This window comes from Schistocerca americana, chromosome X (assembly GCF_021461395.2).
Source record: "Schistocerca americana isolate TAMUIC-IGC-003095 chromosome X, iqSchAmer2.1, whole genome shotgun sequence".
Classification (NCBI taxonomy): Eukaryota; Metazoa; Arthropoda; class Insecta; order Orthoptera; family Acrididae; genus Schistocerca; species Schistocerca americana.
The window spans coordinates 770,204,213-770,226,649 of NC_060130.1; the positions used below are offsets into that span (position 1 = coordinate 770,204,213).

At 40.6% G+C, this 22,437-nt stretch overlaps 1 protein-coding gene across 8 annotated transcripts in view; it reads left to right on the forward strand.

The window, feature by feature from the left end:
• Positions 1-22,437, forward strand: part of LOC124554970 (CLIP-associating protein 1-A) — a 250,544-nt gene that overhangs the window by 128,595 nt on the left and 99,512 nt on the right. For all 8 annotated transcript variants that reach the window (XM_047128704.1, XM_047128701.1, XM_047128703.1 and 5 more), the window contains one exon: positions 9,591-9,737. In XM_047128704.1, the coding sequence (XP_046984660.1) occupies positions 9,591-9,737 (147 nt within the window). The remainder of the gene's footprint in view (positions 1-9,590; positions 9,738-22,437) is intronic.

A 22,437-nucleotide genomic window follows, 5' to 3' on the forward strand; every position in this document is an offset into this window, starting at 1 on the left:
ACAACCCATCTGTGTGGAATGTTGCCAAATACCAGACATGAGTAAAGTGCTGACCATTTTTCATACACTAAATATCCTGGAGACGCTAGAAAGCTACAGAACACAAAAACTACAGCTGGATGTAATTCAGAATCAAAAAATTGACAGTGAACATCCAAAAGTAATAAGGAACTTCAGTGAGACACACCTATTTTCAAAACAGTTCAAATGAAAACCCGATTAGGTTTATGCAATAAAATTATAATTCAAATGAAGTAGTATTTTTTTTTTTTTTTTTTTTAATTGTATGCATGACATATTTGTAAAATAAACTCAGCATATGTTCACTTATTAAATGCCTTTATACAGGGTGACCCAAAAATCTATTAACATTCGATAATTCATCATTCCATGGACTAATGTGAGTAGTGAGGTAAAAATTGACATATATGCTTGAAATGACATGGAGTTCTACTGAAAGCAAAAAAAGGTGCACAAAATGACCAACAGATGGCACTTCATATGATACAAAGCAATAAGTAGCGTAACAATTTATTTTCAGCAAAGACAATGTTAACAAATGCTTGACATGTCGACTATCATTCATCAACAATACCTGCAGTCCAGGGACAGTGTCGTGAACAGTGCTGTATATCTCAGTATGTTTGGTGAGAAATTGCCGTCAGATGTTCTCTTTTAGCACAACTAATGAGATTAGATGATTGCAGTAGACTTGCAACTTCAGGTAACCCCACAACCAATAATCAGATGGATTGAGGTCTGGTGTCCTGGGAGGCCAAGCATGACTGAAGTGGCAGCTCAGCACGCGATCCTCGCCAAACAATGTAAACAAGAAATCTTTTATAAATGTAGCAATATGGGGTGAAGTGCCAACCTGCATAAAAGTCATACCTTCTAGCAGGTGTTTATTAGCCAGGCTAAGGATGATGCAATTCTGTAACATATTGGCATACCTTGAATCTGTCATGCTGACAGTTTGAAAACAGCAGCTCACATTTCCTCACAGTAAAAGGGTCCAGTCACAATTAATGTGGCACATCCAAGCCACACCATGACTTTCTCGACATGCAGTTGGATTTCCATGACAGTTCTAGAATTTTTGGTAAACCAAATTTTGGAGTTGTTGGTGTTGACACACCCTTAAAGTGTAAAGTGGACTTGTCACTCCACAACACATTAGACAACCAGTTGTCATCGTCCCCCATTCTTTGAAGTGCCCACACCACAAATGCCCTCCGTGTGACAAAATCGGTGGCTAATATTTCTTGACAATTGGGGATTTTGTACGGATAGCATTGGAGGCTACACCTTTGTACTCTCTAATCAATAGTGCATGGAATGCCAGTGCGACATGCGACTTCATGAGCGCTGACTTCACCGTGCAGAGATGAACCTGCTGATACCTCCATTTCTTCCTGAACTACCTGAGCAGAAGTAGCAATTGGAGTCTGATCATTCACTACCGGACCAATCATCTAAATAGCATTTGGCTATGAACTTTGTGATCATTTTCTTCACAGCGACACTTGTCAGACGACCTTTAACTGTTTGAACACCCTTCTTATGCTGATAGGATCGTAAAGATGCAGTAGCGGATTCTCCATTCTGATAGCAAAGCTTTGCGAATAGTGTCATTCCTGATAAAACCAACATGCCGTGATTGCTGGTGCATCTGGCTTTCTCTCTCACTACAGCTCATTTTATACATGATTGTCATGCGATGTTACTGATGTATTGCTGTCCAGCGCCATCTTTTGGCCAGTTGCTGCACTAGTGTTTTGTTTCAGTAAAACCGCATATCATTTCAGTTTGCCCTCTCTCTAACTACATTATTTCATGAATAGTGCAATTTCAAAAGTAAGTGGGCTTCTTTATCACTCTGTACAATATCCAGTGATATACAATGAAGTGCTAAAGAAACTGGTATAGGCATACTCATTCAAATACAGAGATAGATAAACAGGCAGAATACGACACTGACTATATAAGACAACAAATGTCTGGCACAGTTGCTAGATTGGTTGCTGCTGCTACAATGGCAGGGTATCAAGATTTAAGTGAGTTATTTAGTTACTTTCATGTTATAGTTGGCACACGAGTGATGGGACACATCATCTCAGAGGTGGTTATGAAGTGGGGATTTTCCTGTACAACCATTTCACTAGTGTACCATTAATAGCTGGAATCCGGTAAAACATCAAATCTGCAGCATCGCTGTGACCAGAAAAAGATCCCACAAGAACGGGACCAATGACTACTGAAGACAATCATTCAAAGTGACAGAAGTGCAACCCTTCTGCAAATTGATTCAGGTTTCAATACTGGGCCATCAACAAGTGTCAGCATGCAAACTATTCAATAAGACATCATCGGAACCGAAGGCCCACTTATGTACCCTTGATGACTGCATGACACAAAGGCTTACGCCTCACATGGACCCATCAACACCGACATTGAACTGTTGATGATTGGAAACATGTTGCCTGGTTTGACGAGTCTCGTTTCAGGTTGTATCGAGCTGATGGACATGTGCAGGTATGGAGACATAATCATGAATCCATGGTCCCTGCATGTCAGCAAGGGGACTGTTCAAGCTGGTGGAGGCTCTGTAATGATGTGGGGCATGTGCAGTTGGAGTGATATGGGGCCCTGATATGTCTAGATATGACTCTGACAGGTGACATGTACGTAAGCATCTTGTCTGCATCCATTCATGTCCATTGTGCATTCCGTTTGATGTAGGCAATTCTAGCAGGACAGTGCAATACCCAACACGTCCAGAACTGCTACAGAGTGGCTCCAGGATCATTCTTCTGAGTTGTAACACTTGTGCTGGCCAACAAACTCCGCAGACATGAACATTATTGAGCATATCTGGGATGCGTTGCAACGTGCTGTTCTCCACCCCTTCATACTCTTAATGGAATTATTGACAGCTCTGCAGGGTTCATGGTGTCAGTTCCCTCCAGCACTACTTCAGACATTAGTTGAGTCCATGGCACGTCATCTTGCAGCAGTTCTGCGTGCTCATGGGGGCAGTACCTGGTATTAGGCAGGTATACCAGTTCCTTTGGCTCTCCAGTGTGTAACACTATAATAATCCTTGCACACCATAAGGTCCTTTAAAAAAAATAAAAAAAACTTATCTCTGGTAAAGTTTGTAAACAGTGAGTGAGTAAAGCTGAAATGCAAACCCCTTGAGGAAAGTAGACAACAAATATGCACAGGATCATCAAGACTTTTCGGGATAGTTCTTAGTGTTCTAAAGCGTGAGCCACCTTTCAATTTTCACCTTACTTAGTTATATAAGGTCTTTTGAGATCTCAGTGGCTTACTCCATTCTCTTCATTCTTTAGTATTTACTGGTGTACCTTTGTGACCCTTAAGTTTTACAGTGTTTATTGTAGTTGAACATACAATGATAGCTGTATGTTTCCAGTACTGTGCATTCTGGTATTGTATTTTTCCTTGTTGGAGTCTCATTGTTATGGTAAAAGGTCTGACTGTAAATTTCTTTTGTTCCAAAATCATCACCGAGGTTGCAGAGTGGTCAAGGCATTGTACTCCATTTAGGAGGAGTGGGCTTCAAATCTCTTGTCTTGTTGGTTAGAAATAAGATAATAAGATTTTCAGTGGCTTTCCTAAATCATGCAAGTGAAAACCGTGATGGTACCTTTGAAGACACCATAGCCAATTTCATGACATACTCTTTCCCATGCATAGCTCAAGGGCAGTCTCCAGCAGTTTCATCACCTATGGGCTTAACCCATATCTTCCATCTTTCTCCCTTTCAAAATGTACCTAATGTGACTGCTGCTTTATTTCTGTTGTGCATAACTGAAAATCTGTACACTCATGAATTATTGTTCTGTGAGCATATGTTTTTAGTGCTTCATTCATTTTCTTATATCATCATTTTGTGTTGTTTTAGCTCTCTCAAGTGGGTTTTTTTTTTGTTTTTGTTGGGGAGGGGGAGTACAACAGATACTTAATTTCAAAACAGTGACTTTAATTAGTGAATAGTTTTCCTTTAACTAATATAACAGGTATTGTATTGTTGAAACAAACAACAGTACGGCCAAAATGAACCATAGTTAATTCTTCTTCCGCATACAAGTGAACAACAGTTGAGAACATAAATACAAACATAGAAACAATCCAAGTACTGATATAATCACTTGCAAATGATAAGTAAGAACACAGTGGGAGAGCAAGTGTCTGCTGCACCATGCATATAAAGATGAGGGCTCCAGTAGATGGCGTGACACGCCGTATCATGTGCACAAGTCATATGGCCACTGCAGCGGCCTCTGGTGGCTGGTCCACGCAGATGCTGTTCTGTTGGCGGAATATTCAAAGTGTAGTGCACCAGCAGCTGGTGCTGCATTGTGTATCCAAATATCATGTACGTGGTTATAGCAGGTATCATATCATTTATGAGGTGAAGGCTCACCGTGTCCACAATATTCAATAATCTACAAGTCCTCATTGCTGTGCCAAATGATAAGTGCCTAAGGGAACTCGGCCAGTCTTTACTGAGTGTTGATTTGGTGAATCTGGGTGTTCCAGACTGGGACTGGGACTAAAACTATAAGCTGTAGACGTCATAAGGAGCCACAATGTGTCATGATAGTAAAATGTCATTTCTCACAGAATGTGAGTTTAACTACTGAGATCATCGAACTCTATTTTAAAATATTTTTATATGTTTAAAATATATTTTAAAATAACAGTTACTCAACATGTGCTACATGTTAATGTCATGGGTGACTCTTGAGGCAAAACAAATCTCCATTAGGTAGCAGCCTCTGGGGTACCGCAGTACCTCATATACATATATATTAGTCTTAGTCAGATATTCAGGGCTTTACCGGAGGTGACGTAGTCTTTTGTTGCTGTAAGTAAAGCCATTAATCCGTACACCTATGTATTGTTACAAATGTCTACATTTCGGGTACCCATGTTGCCATGTAACATCATTCAGCTGCTAGCTAATGTGGCAAATCTGCGCACAAAGCTGGGATAGAATGTACTTCACTCAGTTTTTGTTTTAATGATAGAGGCCACATTCAGTATGGAATATTGGAACTTTACTTGGTGAAATTGATTGATGAAATCCTCTTAGAATATCAACCGAGTGAGAGAGTTGCCTTGTAGCAGTGCTTCAATGTGTTTCCTACTTCATCTACATGATTACTCTGCAATTCACATTTAAGTGCTTGGCAGAGGGTTCATCGAACCACAATCATACTATCTCTACACCATTCCACTCCCGAACAGCGCGCGGGAAAAATGAACACCTAAACCTTTCTGTTTGAGCTCTGATTTCTCTTATTTTATTTTGATGATCGTTCCTACCTATGTAGGTTGGGCTCAACAAAGTATTTTCGCATTCGGAAGAGAAAGTTGGTGACTGAAATTTCGCAAATAGATCTCGCCGCAACGAAAAACGTCTTTGCTTTAATGACTTCCATCCCAACTCGCGTATCATATCTGCCACACTCTCTCCCATATTATGTGATAATACAAAACGAGCTGCCCTTTTGTCTCAGTGGACTGTTACCTTAACATGCACATGCACACTCACACTACTTGGGTTATATACCTGTGAAAGGCTCAGGTGCAGAATATGTTCCATACACCCATCCAGTATATCTTATCCCAGGCCTATCATGAGCATAACTTACCCCATCAGAGACAGGGCAACTGCTCAAAGCAGTTATGCCATTTACGCAAATGAACCAAGGCAGTAGGGCCACTTGCTTAATAGCATCTTGGTCCACCTGTAAAACACAACATAGCAGCAATTCCTCATGGCATGAATGTGAGAAGTCATCAGTAGGTTTCCAGAGGTGTGGGGCACCAAATAACACACACAATATCCATAATTACAGGCTGGCTATTTGGGAGTGTAGTGCTGATTCCTGATAACATCACAGATGTGTTCCGTCGGATTTGGATCAAGCAATTTAGTGGCCACGACATCTACATGGGAGCCCTATTGTGCTCCTCAAACCACTGTATCATGTTTCTGGCATTGTGACATGGACCACTATCCTGCTGATGCCAGCACCATCTACATCTACATCTACATTTATACTCTGCAAGCCACCCAACGGTGTGTGGCAAAGGGCACTTTACGTGCCACTGTCATTACCTACCTTTCCTGTTCCAGTCGCTTATGGTTCGCGGGAAGAACGACTGCCGGAAAGCCTCTGTGCGTGCTCGAATCTATCTAATTTTACATTTGTGATCTCCTCGGGAGGTATAAGTAGGGGGAAGCAATATATTCGATACCTCATCCAGAAACGCACCCTCTCGAAACCTGGACAGCAAGCTACACCGCGATGCAGAGTGCCTCTCTTGCAGAATCTGCCACTGGAGTTTGCTAAACATCTCTATAATGCTATCACGCTAGCCAAATAACCCTGTGACGAACCGCACCGCTCTTCTTTGGATCTTCTCTATCTCCTCTGTCAATCCGACTTGATACGGATCCCACACTGATGAGCAATAGTCGAGTATAGGTCGAATGAGTGTTTTGTAAGCCACCTGCTTTGTTGATGGACTGCATTTTCTAAGGACTCTCCCAATGAATCTCAACCTGGCACCCCCCTTACCAACAATTAATTTTATATGATCATTCCACTTCAAATCGTTCCGTACGCATACTCCCAGATATTTTACAGAAGTAACTGCTACTAGTGTTTGTTTTGCTATCACATAATCATACAATAAAGGATCCTTCTTTCTATGTATTCGCAATATATTAAATTTGTCTATGTTAAGGGTCAGTTGCCACTCCCTGCACCAAGTGCCTATCGGCTGCAGATCTTCCTGCATTTCACTGCAATTTTCTAATGCTTCAACTTCTCTGTATACTACAGCATCATCCGTGAAAAGCGGCATGGAACTTCCGACACCATCAGGGGATCCATCAAGCATGGAGAGATGCAAGTGTTCATGTAGTCCAGTGTTCATAGTCCCTTCGATTACTACCACAGGTCCCATAGAAGCCCAGGTGAATGTCCCCCATATCACTGTACTGCCCCATGGGCCTGGGTCCTGAACACAGTGCATCTGTTGATCAGCTATTGGACAGGATGATGATGTATGTGGACTCTTAATGTAGTTGTTGTGGAACAAGAAACATGATTAAGGCAGTCAGGTGACATGCTTCCATTGATTCTCAGTCCTATCTCAATGATTTTGTGTCCAATGTAATTATTGTTGACGATGTTGTTGGGGCAACATGGAAAGGAGTAGGGGTTTCCTGCTGTGAAGTTCCATGTTCAGAAGTGTGTGTTGAACAGTGTGTTCTGAAACAGTTGTACCAGCACCAGTATTATTGTCTGCAATCAGATCTTCCACAGAACATGAACTATTCTGCCTTACAGACTGGCCAAGCCTCCGACCTCCACATTTTGTTATGAGGTATGCCCATCCAGCCCTAATACTTTGTTGTCTTCTCATAGGTTCCCCATCCTCCAACCAGTTTCCAGTGATGGTCATAACAGTAGCACACAAACCGCTAATCAGCTTCACTGTTTTCGAGATGCTTGGTCCCAGTGCCATGCCATTACATTCAGCCCTTTGTCAAAGTTGCCTATGCCAGTGGATTTCCCCATTTACAACCTGTTTTATCACTAGAATGACACACCAGTCTTCTCTGCTTTATTTCTGGACTGCATCACATGCCTGCAGAGTCTTTTATGACGGACTGACAACCCATCAGCTGCCCACTTGAATGGATGACACTGCAAAATTGTGGCCAGCATGATATTGAGCAAAACACATTTGGCTTCATGGCTGCTTCATATCCTGCACCATCTGTGTCACTCCACTCAGCCCACTACCAGCTTCTCTGAATTATGTGGGTGGGAAGTGTCCCTAGAGTGCTAAATGGAACTCGTTAAACTTCGGTTACATGATAAATCAGGCTAATCTAAAAGCCGTAAATTCAACTAAATACCTAGATATTACAATTACAAACAACTTAAATTGGAAGGAACACACAGAAAATGTTGTGGGGAAGGCTAACCAAAGACTGCGTTTTATTGGCAGGACACTTAGAAAATGTGACAGACCTACTAAGGAGACTGCCTACACTACACTTGTCCGTCCTCTTTTAGAATACTGCTGCACGGTGTGGGATCCTTACCAGATAGGACTGATGGAGTACACGTTTTGTATTATCACAAAATATGGGAGAGTGTGTCACAGAAATGATACAGGATTTGGCCTGGAAATCACTAAAAGAAAGGCGTTTTTCTTTGCGACGGAATCTTCTCACGAAATTCCAATCACCAAACTTTCTCCTCCGAATGCGAAAATATTTTGTTGACACCGACCTACATAAGGAGGCACGATCACCATGATAAAGTAAGGGAAATCAGAACTTGTATGAAAGATTCTTTCTGCACGCTATATGAGATTGGAATAATAGAGAATTGTGAAGGTGGTTCGATGAACCCTCTGCCAGGCACTTAAATGTGATTTGCAGAGTATCTATGTAGATGTATATGTAGATGAACATAATATTTGATCACAAAAAAGTTCAGGTCTCAATATCAGATAACACATTCCTCATAACCACGTCAACTCTGTCTCTTGGGTTTCCCTCCCAAACCCTCCTCAGTCTCTCTCCAACACTTGAATTTAGTCAGAGTCTTCTATCTCATAATCTGCTCCCACTTATTTCTCTCTGTCGTTTCCATCTTTCTCTGTTCTAGGCTCTCACCCATTACCCCTTAACCAACTCCTCCTATTTCATCATGTGTACCATATGGACTTCCCCTTTCTGCTTCAGGGTGAATTCGCTGGTGGCACATTCCTATCTTGTTCCATTGCTGCCATTCTTTCCTAGCTGTTACCTGCCCCGTTTTTCAAACCTCTTGTCCTTTTTGTTCCACTTGGTGTGAACGTCTCACCCGAGTCAGGCCACAGCACCAGGACTCACTCTCTCTCTCTCTCTCTCGCTCTGTGTGTGTGTGTGTGTGTGTGTGTGTGTGTGTGTGTGTGGGTGTGTGTGTGGGGGGGGGGGGGGGTCATTGGCAATTACATATATTCTATATATAGTATGTTTTGCAAATCTTTATTGCTGAGCATTATAGGCACAGGTATTTGTTTTGTTCACACAGCAAAGACACAACTATCAACTATAGTGTAAGGAGAGATATGCTGTGGAAAGAAATTGCTGAAAATCTTTGAGACATCACAGCACAAATCAAATACATCTAAGTTGCTAAAACCAACGTATTACATACAAATAAATGCCCTAACCAAACAGTATACACAGTCTGATGAAGCTACATTTTTTAAGTGTTTGATTGTTCTCTCTGATGATTAACTTGCATTTATATCACTGGCAGTGATTCACTAAATGTGATACTTGCAGATGGTAACCAGGAAACATTCCATTTATCTCGAAAAGCTTTAAGTTTCAAGATACATGTACTCTAGGAAATGTCACTATTGAAAGAATGTCTTTTTGACGTAGTCACTGTTAAGTAGCAGTCAGCATGGCATTCAAAACAATGTCTCTCATCCGTAACGTATTAAATGTTACAAATTTATCTTGGTTTATGCAGATGGATCACCACGTCGAGGTTCAGCTCCTGGCCCTTCAGCACTCCGGTCTAATAGTGCTATTGATCTGCAGGCAGCCCAACGTGCCAAGGCACGAGCACAGTATGCTGCTTTAGCTCGACATAAAGTAGGATCTGGGGCGTCTCTTCGTAAGTATAGTTGCTGGTTTTATTTTAGTGTATACATTGTTTGTATAGATTTAGTTAAATTATTTGAGCTATGTGCGCATTCTCTCTCTCTCTCTCTCTCTCTCTCTCTCTCTCTCTCTCTCTCTCTCTCTCTCTCTCACTTACTCACTCGCACACACACACACACACACACACACACACACACACACACACACACACACATTCCTCCTCCTTTTTACCATCCTAGTCCTACTGTATTTAGGATTAAAATTCTCATCTCACCATTCAGATTTTGGGTTTCCTAGATCACTAAATTTGAAAAGAATGCTGCCAAATTCATTCTCATTCCTTCATTGGTCCCTTCATGTGTTCGATCTCTGATGCCCTCGTCATCGACAGGTTATATAATCTGAATATTCCTCCCCTCCTCTTCTGTTGTCCTTCATTTACTCTTCCTCCACCCCTCTTCTCTCTCATTGATGCTTTGTAAAATTACTAAGTACCTTATATTCACTTCATCGATAAATTCACATAAATGATACTGTCATGCTCCTGTTGCGGTAACTTATATTCACTGCATCGATAAATTCACGTAAATGGTACTGTCACACTCCTGTTGCGGTAGACAGGATGATAGAAAGAAAAAAGATGCACCCTGATGTCGTCCAGTGGACTTAGTTGTGTGGTCAAATGAATGAAATCAGTATCAGCAGTATGTTTTCCACTGTAATCCCACAAGTAACTGAGAAGGGCTGTATACATTCATGCAAAAGATTTTTTGTGAATCACACGACAAGCAATTGTAAATGGCTATGTCTCCAAAATTTGTGATGATTCACACAAGAACAGGAGGGAAATACCATGTGTAGTCAGCCCTTAGTTTTGGTACTCTATCCAACAAATGTTGTGGTCATCAAAATCTTTTAAGCACAAATTGAATGATCATGCCTGTAGTAAGCATACAGATAATCCATCTCTTTGATCTTACTATAATTAATTTTCTTCTCTGCTGTAATACTGTCTATATGAAGTTTTCTTTTTGTTTATGCTGTGAAACCAAATGTAACAATGCCATTCAGATGTGAAAGTGTTTCTTTATTTGCCTTAGAGCAATATGTATCATATTAGAAAGTCCCAACCAGGATCTAATAACAAAGTTACAAAATTACTGCAAAAGCAGAGGTTAAAGATACTGCTTCAGTTGTAAGGTTCTGTTTCCTTCCAGGCTCTGCACTCGCTGGTGGTACACTGCATCCTGTACTCATCAATCACGACACTCAACGTCACAATACAAAGTTATCACACCTGATGATGGGCATTTAAGAGTCCAAAATAGGTCGTGCTTTAAGAATTGAAAAATAATAAAAAACAAATAAAAAAAGTTATACTGAATAGTGATATCTTCAACCTCTACTGCAATGCCCAGTTACAGCTGAAGCTCTGCATACAAAGAAATTTTAAATGAAGCCAAAATGAGCATGGAAGAGCTGCACAAGATGTGTAGATGTTTTGCAAAGTACTATCTGCTAAATTGCAAGGGAAAAAAGTGGGGATGTTTTGGTTTACTTATTGTCATGTAATAAACTCATCCTTCAACTCATTTGCTGATCGCAATGGTATGGTAATGAAGGTGATAATGAGTTTGACAAAAGACAAAGTCTGTATTCTAAAGTCGCTTCTATGAAGAAGATTGCACAACTGTTGCACTTTCCCATTATTACAAAAATGATAGATACAGAGGTAGATGATTGCAATATCAGTATCTCTTGAGAGAGGAAACTCTAGTGATTTACATGATTGATTAAATACTAAATCAGTTGTGCAAAAAAAGAGAGAGACTAATTTTCAAGCAGAAGTTTATTGTAGGTTTGTGTACTGTCAAATATCCTATGTGAATGGAAAAAAGGTTCCAGTTTTTGATGCAATTTTTTAAGAGATGTAAAGTATTATAGATCTCTTACTTCATTTTGTTACAAAATTATGGAACATGTGTTGTGTAAACATGTGCTGATTCTTTTAGAGATTGAGCAACTCTTCAGTGAGAATCAACACTTGATTCCATAAACATTAGTGGTGTAAAATTCATCTCGGACATCTCATTTGCAGGATCCAGAATGCTGTAGGTGCCATGTGTCTTGACTTAATGAAATCTTTGATGCAGTCCTTTCATACTAGCCATTAAATAAAAAATGTCTTCATAGAATTTTGTACAGGGTACATTATTCGACAGAAAACTTGTTCATAGTGATAACTCGTTGTCTACACTATGTGATCAAAAGTATCCGGACACCTGGCTGAAAATGACTTAAAAGTTTGTGATGCCCTCCATCGGTAATGCTGGAATTCGTATTGATGTCGGTGGTCAGTGAGGCGTGGCACGAAGTCGGCATTCCAAAACAACGCAAAAGAGTTCTATAGAATTCAGGTCAGGACTCTGTGCAGGTGAGTCCATCACAGGGCTGTCATTGTTGTGTAACCACTCCTACACAGGCCGTGCATTATGAACAGGTGCTCGATCATGTTGAAAGATGCATTTGCCATCCCCAAATTGCTCTTCAACTGTGGGAAGCAAGAAGGTGCTTAAAACATCAATGTAGGCCTGTGCAGTGATATTGCCTTGCAAAACAAGGAGTGCAGGCCTCCTCCATGAAAAACACGACCACACCATTACACCACCACCTTCGAATTTTACTCTCGGCATGACACACATTGGCAGATGACCTTCGCCGGGCATTCGCCATACCCACATTCTGTCATTGGATCGCTACATTGTGTACTGTGATTCATCACTCCATGCAACGTTTTTCCACTCTTCAATCGTCCAATGTTTATGCTCCTTACACCAAGCGAGGCATCGTTTGGCATTTACCGTTGTGATGTGTGGCTTATAAACAGCTGCTCGAGTATGAAATCCAAGTTGTCTCACCTCCTGCCTGTCATAGTGCTTGCAGTGACTCCTGATGCAGTTTGGAATTCCTGTGTGATGGTGTGGACAGATGTATGCCTATTAAACATTACGTCCTTCTTCAACTATCGGCGGTCTCTTGTCAGTCAACAGATGAGGTCAGCCTGTACGTTTTTATGCTGTACGTGTCCCTTCACATTTCCACTTCACTATCACATTGGAAACAGTGGTCCTACAGATGTTCAGGAGTGTGGAAATCTCACGTATAGACCTATGACAAAAGTGACATCCAATCACCTGACCACGTTCGAAGTCCGTGGGTTCCGCGGAGCGCCCCGGTCTCCTCTCTCCTGGTCTAATGACTACTGAGGTCACTGATATGGAGTACCTGGCAGTAGGTGGCAGAACAATGAACCTGAAATTAGAAACTTATGTTTTTGGGGGTGTCTGGATACTTTTGATCGCATAGTGTATTATTCAATTGTGAAGATATTACCAGAGCATCACTGGAATCAGTCAAACTGTTAAACATCTTGGGGTGTTCATTCAGAGTGACCTATGGTAAAAAGATCAAATAAATATACAAAGGCAATCTGGTAAGTATGGCTGTCAATAAAATACTGGATTAGTTAAAATAAATTTTGTGTCGATGGGGATGAAATGATGAAATGACACCCAGTACCTGAGCGGAGAAAATCTCCGACTCAGCCAGGAACCAATCCCGGGCCATTAGGTATGACATTCTGTCACGCTGACAACTCAACTACCAGGGGCAGACATAGGGCAGGTGCTACCATTTGCGTTGGCACAACTAATGTGTTACGACATTTGCGATATTGGGCCATAAGTTATCATGAAGCAGCAGCACCCTTTGGCACACTATTCACAACAGTGGTTTTCAACTGACATGCTGTCCCATACAGCTCTTCATTTTCCGATTGGTCTGTTTGGTGTTTGTCCTTTGGCCAGCCAAGATAAGAATAACAGCACATTGCTCCTGTTTGGACGCGTTTGGTAGTAATGTCACCGTAGTTGAAGTTTCTGCATTTACTGTATGCACGTCAGAAAAATATGAATGCCGCACTGATCCTTGCCTACATGTTGTGGCTTATATACCACATTGGAGGCACACTACATTTCATATGCAGTAACACCCTCAAACGGAAAGTTTGTGATCGCTCCTTATAGGTTGTGATTGTGAGACATTTCTGTTACGAACATAGTCAGTCCCATTTTTTAATTAATTTGGTTGGTCCTGTGTCTGATCCCTATTAAGATTTTTCTCGAAAACTGTGTATTTAGCTCTAATCAGACAGTACCGCTATCTCATCTGTCATTCTTGCTATGAAATTCAAAATTTATTACAAAAGTGTAAATTTCAAGTGTCAGCCTTAGATTTTCGTTTAGAGCACCTATTATTATTCTCAGAAGCAATTTAGTTTTGTGAAGTAGATAGAAACCAAAAAACCACTCAACTTAAAATTTTTTAACTTTGCCAGAGTTTAATGATTTTGGGGTGTAAATTCCTGTAATTTTTAATTTTTGTTATTTACAGTGCAGGTTGATTTCCATGCATTAGGTACAATGTCAGTACTGGTGGCATTGGTTCATATTACATACTTAGAGTGAATCATCATTTGAGCAGTGCATCCATCTCGTTTGCCCAGAAATTTCAACTTTCCTATGCCTCGTATTACAGTATCGGTGGGCTTACCATCATGATAGATGACGGTAATATCTAGTTCCATTGGGGCAACAAACAGCCATTGTATTACTTGGTGGCTTCCACAGACTTTCATTTAATACTATTAATTACTTCAGGATTTTTGGGACAAGTTGTGACATTTTATCCTTACACAACTTGTGGACATACGTATATAAAAGTATAACAACTTGCTTACTGATTTTGAGATTTTGACCTACTGTTTTGCAATGTGGCTGCTCACTGCTCAGCTTCGCATACTGCCATTTTGCATCATCAGTTAGCAGTAGCTCCTTTTCTGGTGCAGTGTATGAGGTGATACCCAAAAATCTGAGAATTTCATTGTGAAAATCAGAAAACTATACTTACATCCTAATGTCCTCCATCACCTTCAGAGTAGTCATCTTGGGGTATGTATGCAATGATCCTGTTATTGTCCCCTTATTTTGGAAGCACTCTTGGAAATCCGCAGAGTGAAACGTGTTCAGGAGCCATTGCGATTGCACCTGGATGTCTTAATTCAAGTCAAAACATCACCTTTTCAATGTAATTTTCATATTCAGGGGCAGATAGAAGTCACACAAGGGTAAGTCTGGCAAGCAGGGAGGGTGGCAAACCATGACCAGGGATTCCTTCACAACAGGCAAGGTGTGCATGGGTGCATTGTAATGGTGCACCATCCAGACTTTCTTTTTCCACAAGTCTGGCTGTTTGTGCAGAACATTGGCCCTCAGCCACCTCAAAACCTCACAGTTAAATGGCCTGTTGACAGTCTGATCAGTGGCACAAACTCCTTATGCACAGTTCTCGAATGTCGATATTTATAGGATGATCAACATTGACTTCATGTTGCTGTGAACTTGTCGAGCTTTTTTCAGCCTTGGAGGGGATGGCGTTTTCCATTGTGTTCATTGCTGCTTTGTTTCAGGTTCATAACTGTAGACAAAAAATCCATCACCTGTTATGACTCTGGATAAGAATTTTGGATACTCTCAAACTCTTTTTTTTTGCAGCTCAGTGCATGTCTGAATCCTGACGTTTCATTGGTTGATTCTGAGAAGACGAGAGACAAACTTCACTGCAATTCAGCTTGTATTAGCTCATCAGCTAGAATTCATTCACATTTACTGTACGACAGCCCAAGTCCGTTATAAACATTGTGAATTGTCTGCTTTCGGTCTTCGTGAATCACGTCATGCACTTTCATGATTATTTCCAGTAGTGTGCATGTTGACGGTCAACCAGAATGTTTGTCATCTTCCATAAATTCTGTGTTCCTTGAAGTGCTTGAACCAAACAGATGTTCTTGCTTGACTCAGTGCACTCTCACCCAGTGCCTCTGTCAGCATGCATTGGGTTTCAGCTGCAGATGTCTTGCACTTGAAACAGAATTTGGTGCAAATCTGTTGCTTCTTTACATTATTCATTTGACAATTCGCAGAAGCACTGAAACATGTCCTGACATGCACCACTACAACGCACAACTGCATCTGTCAAAGATGATGCAACTTTCTTTCCACAGTAACTAAGACATGTACCAGAAGGTGAAAATACTGCTTCAGTTGTAAAGATCTTTTATTATCACACAACTGGTTTTGGGCTCTTATAAGCCCATCTTCAGGTGTTGTAACTTGTTGGTCCCCCGCCCCCGAGTGCCACTGTGGACATTTACTAGGCATGGTGTGCTACATATGAACCAGTTTGCCTCCTCTTTCACATCTGCTACGCCCTGTTCTACGCTGATAGGTAGCACACTGCACCTAGTACACGTCCATCACAGTGCTTGGGGGCCCAGCACCAAGTTATGACATCTGAAGATGGGCTTATAAGAGCCCGAAACCGGTCGTGTGATAATAAAAGAACTTTACAACTGAAGCGGCATTTTCAACCTCTGGTATAATGCTCAGTTGCCAATGTTCATCCAACATGATTGTTTGTGAGACATGTACCTCGGGACAGCCAGTATCAGAATGCCGTACTGGTTTGACTAGTACAGTGAAATTGTCGGATATTTTGTATAGCATCTCGCACAGAAACAAATGCTTTGTTCCATCCAGTTCCAATGGCATCTGTCATATTCTGCACAATTCAAACACATTGTCTTCTGCGAATAGGATGTTTAACAAATAGCTTAAGATGTTCTCGCAATGTAAACATCCAGGTCAGCAGCTCTGATCAATAGATACCTGCTATCTGACGTAAGGGTGACAGGTAACCTCTTGTCATTGATACCCCTTAATAAGTTCTAAGTGCTTTACAATGTGAACTGGATTGACCAGATGCAGTTACAGAATATCCTTATGAGTGTTTACCATTGCTGATATTAACATACCATATTCCCACCCTAATTCGTTGAAAATACCTGTAAGCTGTAAAGTTATTCGTTAACAGTCATCAAAATTGCTCTCTGCAACCCTCTGTCAGCTCTGTTTTTGTACTTTGTTACATGTTGTCTTAACTGTTTCATTCCCTGCTGCATAGTTACTTCATTTTTTACTGTGGAGATTACTGTTCAATTAAAACCAGTTAAAGTTTCTATGACTGTCATTATTTGCTCCTTCAAAAGTCTGAGCAACTGTTTTTGTTCCCCTTATAGCACATCTGCCTTCTCCTTAAAGTAACTGGCATCGTCTTCACCTAACGTACCAAACAAGATTTTACATGACTTTGCCCACAAAGTTCAAGATTCTTCATTTCTTGAGATGTGATTCATGTTGTGCTAATTGTTTAGTTAAACCTTGTGTTCTTTCAGTCTTTCCCACATGCCATTGTTCAGTACTGTCAATCTTTCTTTACAGAATTCATCTGCTTGCCTTGCAAGAACTACAGTTTGCTCGGATTACTCTTTCGGCTCTAGCAGAGTGAAATAACTTACTATTCTCCAAGTTACACTATAAATTTGTACTTTGCTCATGTTGTCATAGTACATCTGGGTGCCAACTGAACTTTTATTTCCATTTATTTTGTTGTCCAATTTGCTCCACTCCAACTAATATTAGAAAAACTTGTTCAGTTTATTGGATGGATGGTAAAGAGTGTATTTCATTTTTGACAGATTACTATGTTAGGTCCCTTTGTTCATAGCACTGTGTACGGACCTCACCATTGAGTATCTGATTTATGCGATGTACCTTGTTGTACACCCTTATCAAACTACATAACATTATCACCAAAATGGAATTGCTTTGGATTCTGTGTTTCATTGTAATACTCATTTTTCTTGATCTCGCATTGCGCATTTTGTTCTCTTACACATCAGTGTCTCTCTTGTATATGCTCTTTTAGTTCTGCAACATAATCATCAAAGTTATACATCCCACTGGTCTCACCCTTTTGTAGTATCCCAGAATGTTAAACTCTCTTCCAAAAATCAGTTCATGTGGAGTATATTCAGTTGTGGTGTGCATAGTCATATTGTAATAGGAAACCATATTCAGAACCTAACTGCCCCAATCTGTTTCTGCTCTATTTACACAATGTTGCATCCTCTCTCTTAACATACGAAGCGACCTTCCTAGTGCTACGTTCATTTGAGACTGGTAGCTGGCAGACTGTACTTTCTCAATATGCAACAATTTGCACACACTTTTCTTTTGTGCTTGTCATATCTGATAGAGCTGCGACCAAATCACTTTACCTTTGTGCTTCCGGTAGCAGTTTGATTTTGTACCTCCTGATATCTGTGGAAGATAACTTGTCTCTTAGCAAATGAAAAATGTTGCTATATGTGGTGTGTATCTTGGTAGTGGCTGCTTTTTGTTTTGCATTTAAATTACTAACTTGGATTTTCTCTTTCAGCATTACTATTCATGCTTTTAGCTGTAGCTTGTTCGTAATGCTGATGCTTCGGGTACTGCTTCCGCTATAAGCAGTGAGAATTCTGCTGATACTCTCTCATTTTTAGTGTTCACTTTACTCGTTATGCATTGCCCTGAATCCACTTTTACCAACACTTCAGGCAGATAGACACCATTGTTCATATGTTCAGGAATGATAGCCTCTCGCATTCTGCTTGCCTCTCTTCTCAGCCTGCACATATTTTCTTGAGGCCCTACTGTTAGCCTTTTTGTGACTTGCTCTTGTCTTTCGATATCACTTTTTCATTCCTCTTTGGCAATCCTTGATGCTTGCTTCTGCTGTAGCTTGACAGTTTGCCTTCTGTCCCTCCTAGTCTTTGTATTTCTTTGCGCATTTTGCTTCATGCCCGAGCCTCTTCCGAAAGAGGTATGACTTTCCTGTTATGCTCTGCACAGAGTTCACACTCTTGCTCTGTCTTCATTTTGATCTGTTCCCTGTGGATCCACAGGTTTTTGGTGGTGTAATTAATTATGATCCCACCTTCATCAAAGAAATTTGTGCTTACCAGCCTGTCAACCAGAAGATGCACATGTTCCCCTATCATGGAAGCAATGCTTTGTGTTCATTGTCTGAGTGCTATTACACCCATATTAGCAGTTCCTGATACTGTCAGTTGGGATACCCCTTCGGCTGTCGTGCAAGCTACTTCTCCGCACTAGGCTTATTTGTACCCCACTGTCCACCAGAAATCTCATGCTCCTTCCTGGCATTCCAGCTCTACAAGCAGATTTCTGTTTTTTCTATTGATTATCAATATTTTTCCAGATGAAGCGGAAGATGATTGCTTTTGTGTGCCGTTTCTTGTTTTCCTGAATTTTTCTCTCTTTCTGTGCATGGCAATCACACTCCATGCAGTTTCTTGCAAAGTTGCAATTTGTTTACATTTAGAGCACGTCAGAGGTTTTGATTGAGCACATAGACCTTTGTGCCTTGATAAGTTGCCCTGCAAGTATCTCACTGCACGAAATCTTTGTTTCCTTGTAATTACCACAGAACAGTTTGAGACTGGAGATCAATACTGGTTATCCTCACTGCCACTTTTGTGACCATACCTCCGTTTCCTGTTACAACTGGCCCTACCTTTCCTACTCATCTCGGTCTGACAATCTTACACCATAGAGCCTGGCTTACTGCATGTGAAACAATTTGTCACTCTTTTTGTTTCACAGTGATGCACTACTGCTTTGAGTATTCATCTTCTCTCTGGCCAAGGTTATTGTACTCTCATTCGGCAAGTGACCTCCATTGTTTCTGCTAATGTTAACTGTTCTCTGTGTGCACACTCTATTGCCTTTATTTTATGATCATAAATCCCTGAATGAACATACCTTCGCTTAGCTTCCGAATGAGTGCAAAGCTGCCTTCTATCTCTGACCCTTATGTGATTGGTTGGTTGGTTCGTTGATTGATTTACACAGGGAGACAAAACAACCATTATCTTAGCCCACTGTTGCTCACTCAGGAACTGATTTTATTGTGCAGTTTCTCTCACTGCAATTCTAGTAAAGCCAGCTGGTACCTATAAAGAGTAGTAGGAGGCTGTTACTCAGTTTTTTATTAGACACAATTAAGTTGACAAATGCACAAAGATGGTCCACTTCTACAGCATACAGACACCCCATGGCTTCCTGTTCTCAGCAATATTCCACATCCACCTCCAGCTCTAGGAAGACTAGAAGGTTTTGTGAAGTCTGGATAGCATTCAAAAGAATCCTCAGCTACCCATTCATCAAGTTATTGCACAAGAACAGCACTAACACTTGAAATCAAGGAAACTGTTGTGGAGTGCAGCAGCCAACAAGGGATCCTCTTACAGTGTCAACTACACATGGAAAATTCAGTGGTAGCAGACATTTGTAGTTAACACATATCTAGTGGAGAACTCTTCCATGTGGATACAAGGATATGATCACCTAAAATGTCATAAAGGATCGTGAACTGAATTCAGACTGGACAGGGCAGATGTGGTTATCTTCTGCACAAGTGGTGATGGACAGGTTCTGCAAATTGTGACTGTGGTGCCTTCTTACAATTAACCATCCATATCGTTGCTGACTACCTTCTTTGAACTTGTAAAGGAGCCATAATGGACATTCACCACGTATCAGAGAAGCAATCAAATGGATCAGTGAGCTAGATCTGGTGATATGAGATTGTACAAGCATGTGATTGTGCACATTAGTCCACAGGTGTTGTATATATGTATTTGTTCTCATCATATGGTAGATAAATAAGTTAGACATAGTTTCTTCAAGAGTTAAGACTGAAGTATTCTATGTCTTTTGGCCTCCAGCACTTCACATCGGAAGATTAAATGTGTCACTGTTTCATCCCTCTCACCATTTATTCTGCACTTATCTCTCTGTACTCATCATGCTTTGGTTTTTCTTAAATTTCCCATGACTTGTCACCAGTCCTACCATGAGTTAAATCTGTCTCTTGGAGCCGAGGATTACAGAACTTCTCTTGAAATATGGGTTTTGTATCATTAGCTTGCCATGTGCTGTTTTTGGATATTAGTCCAATAGAAGATGTGTCCAAAAAAATAGGTATTTTGTAATTTTGCATATTGTATTAGCCCATTTCGTGTGATTTTTCATTGTTGTGTTGGTGAACATGTGTGAAACATATCTGTACACTGGTAGCAGTGTCAGAAGTATAGTTGTCAAGGAGGTTACATGTGTTTCCTTAAGAGTGACTATTATAGGTTTGATTTAAAAACAGAATAAAATGTAACAAGGTTTTAGAAATGTTGAATATTGCTTTTGATGAGACTGCTATGAGTAAAACAAGGGGTTACGAGGGGTATAAGTATTTCCAAGATGGCTGTGAAGATGTTGAAGCTAACAAGCATTCTGGACATCCCACCACACCAACAACCGATGAAACTGTGGAAAAAGTGAAAGAAATTATTGTGAAGGATCACAAGATCACAATCAGAGGAGTTGCTGATTGTTTGGCATATCAGTTGACTCACGCAGTGAAAGCTTTTTGGGTGTTTTGGGTATGAATTGTGTGACAGCAAAATTTTTGCCAAATGCACCTGCTCACACTACATTGCTTTTTCATGTATTTTTGGTAAAAAACAACACTGTGATGATGATACCCTAGCCTCCATATTCACCAGATATGGCCCTGTGTACCTTTTCTCTGTTTCCAGAAATAAAGATAACATTAAAGAGTTGTTGTTTTACAGGCATAGATGAGATTAAAAGTGCATCGCTGAGAGAACTAAGTGCTTTCCCAAAGATCGAATTCTAGAAGTGTTGCAGAGGTTGGAAGAAGTGATCTCATAAATGTGTAATATCTAAAGGGGACTTCTTTGAAGGAGATAACATTAACATAGATGAATAAATAAAATTATTCCCAGAAAATTAGCATTCCTGTTACTTTTTGAACACGTCTTGTATTCTGCAAGCTGCCTTCTAATCTAGCTTGTTGTTTTGTTCGTATCACCTCAGAGATGGTTAAAAGATGTCCTGGTCCAACTAGTGGAGTCATTGCACCTGCCGTAGCCAGCCTATCAGCTTGTTCAGTGCCACTGACCCTTGTGTGACCAGGGACCCACAGCAGGTTTACCCTGTCACTTTCCCTTATTGTCACAAGGACTTCATGGCATTCTGTAACAATCTTTTATCTCTTTGCAGGAGCTGGTAAAAATTTCAGAGCTGTTTGACTGTCTGGATGAATGTACAGGCCGTAATCCTTCTGGCACCTATGCAGATTCTCCATAGCACATATCTCTGCCTGGAATACTGTAGCTAGCTTTCCTAGAGAGATTGCTTTCTTTAGTTGGGGCTGTACCCTGTATATCCCGGCTCCAGCACCTTCATGTGTTTACAATCTCTCAGTAAACCACACTGCATCTCCTGATAGGTTTGTTCTTCCATTGCTTCCTACTTCTGACTGTTACTTTCAGATGCTAAAGATTAATGTAAACCCCCTAAGCTCTACTATTACACATTTATTGTTCTATGACTGGTTTCGTTTGTAGAACATTGTCTGGTTGCCAGCAGTTAAACAGAACAGGAAATTAGGCTAAAGCTACAGCATTTTAACGTATAAAATAGGCAACTCACATTGATAACAGCCTTACACTAGATCCTCACCAAGTTGTGCAGAAGTCATGACACAGTTGGTATTGTTGTTGTCTGTGTCATAACTTAAGCACAACCCGGTGAGAATTTAGTGTAAGGCTGTTATCAGAGTTAGTTGGCAATTTTATTCATTGCTTTAGCCTCATTTCCTGTGTTGTT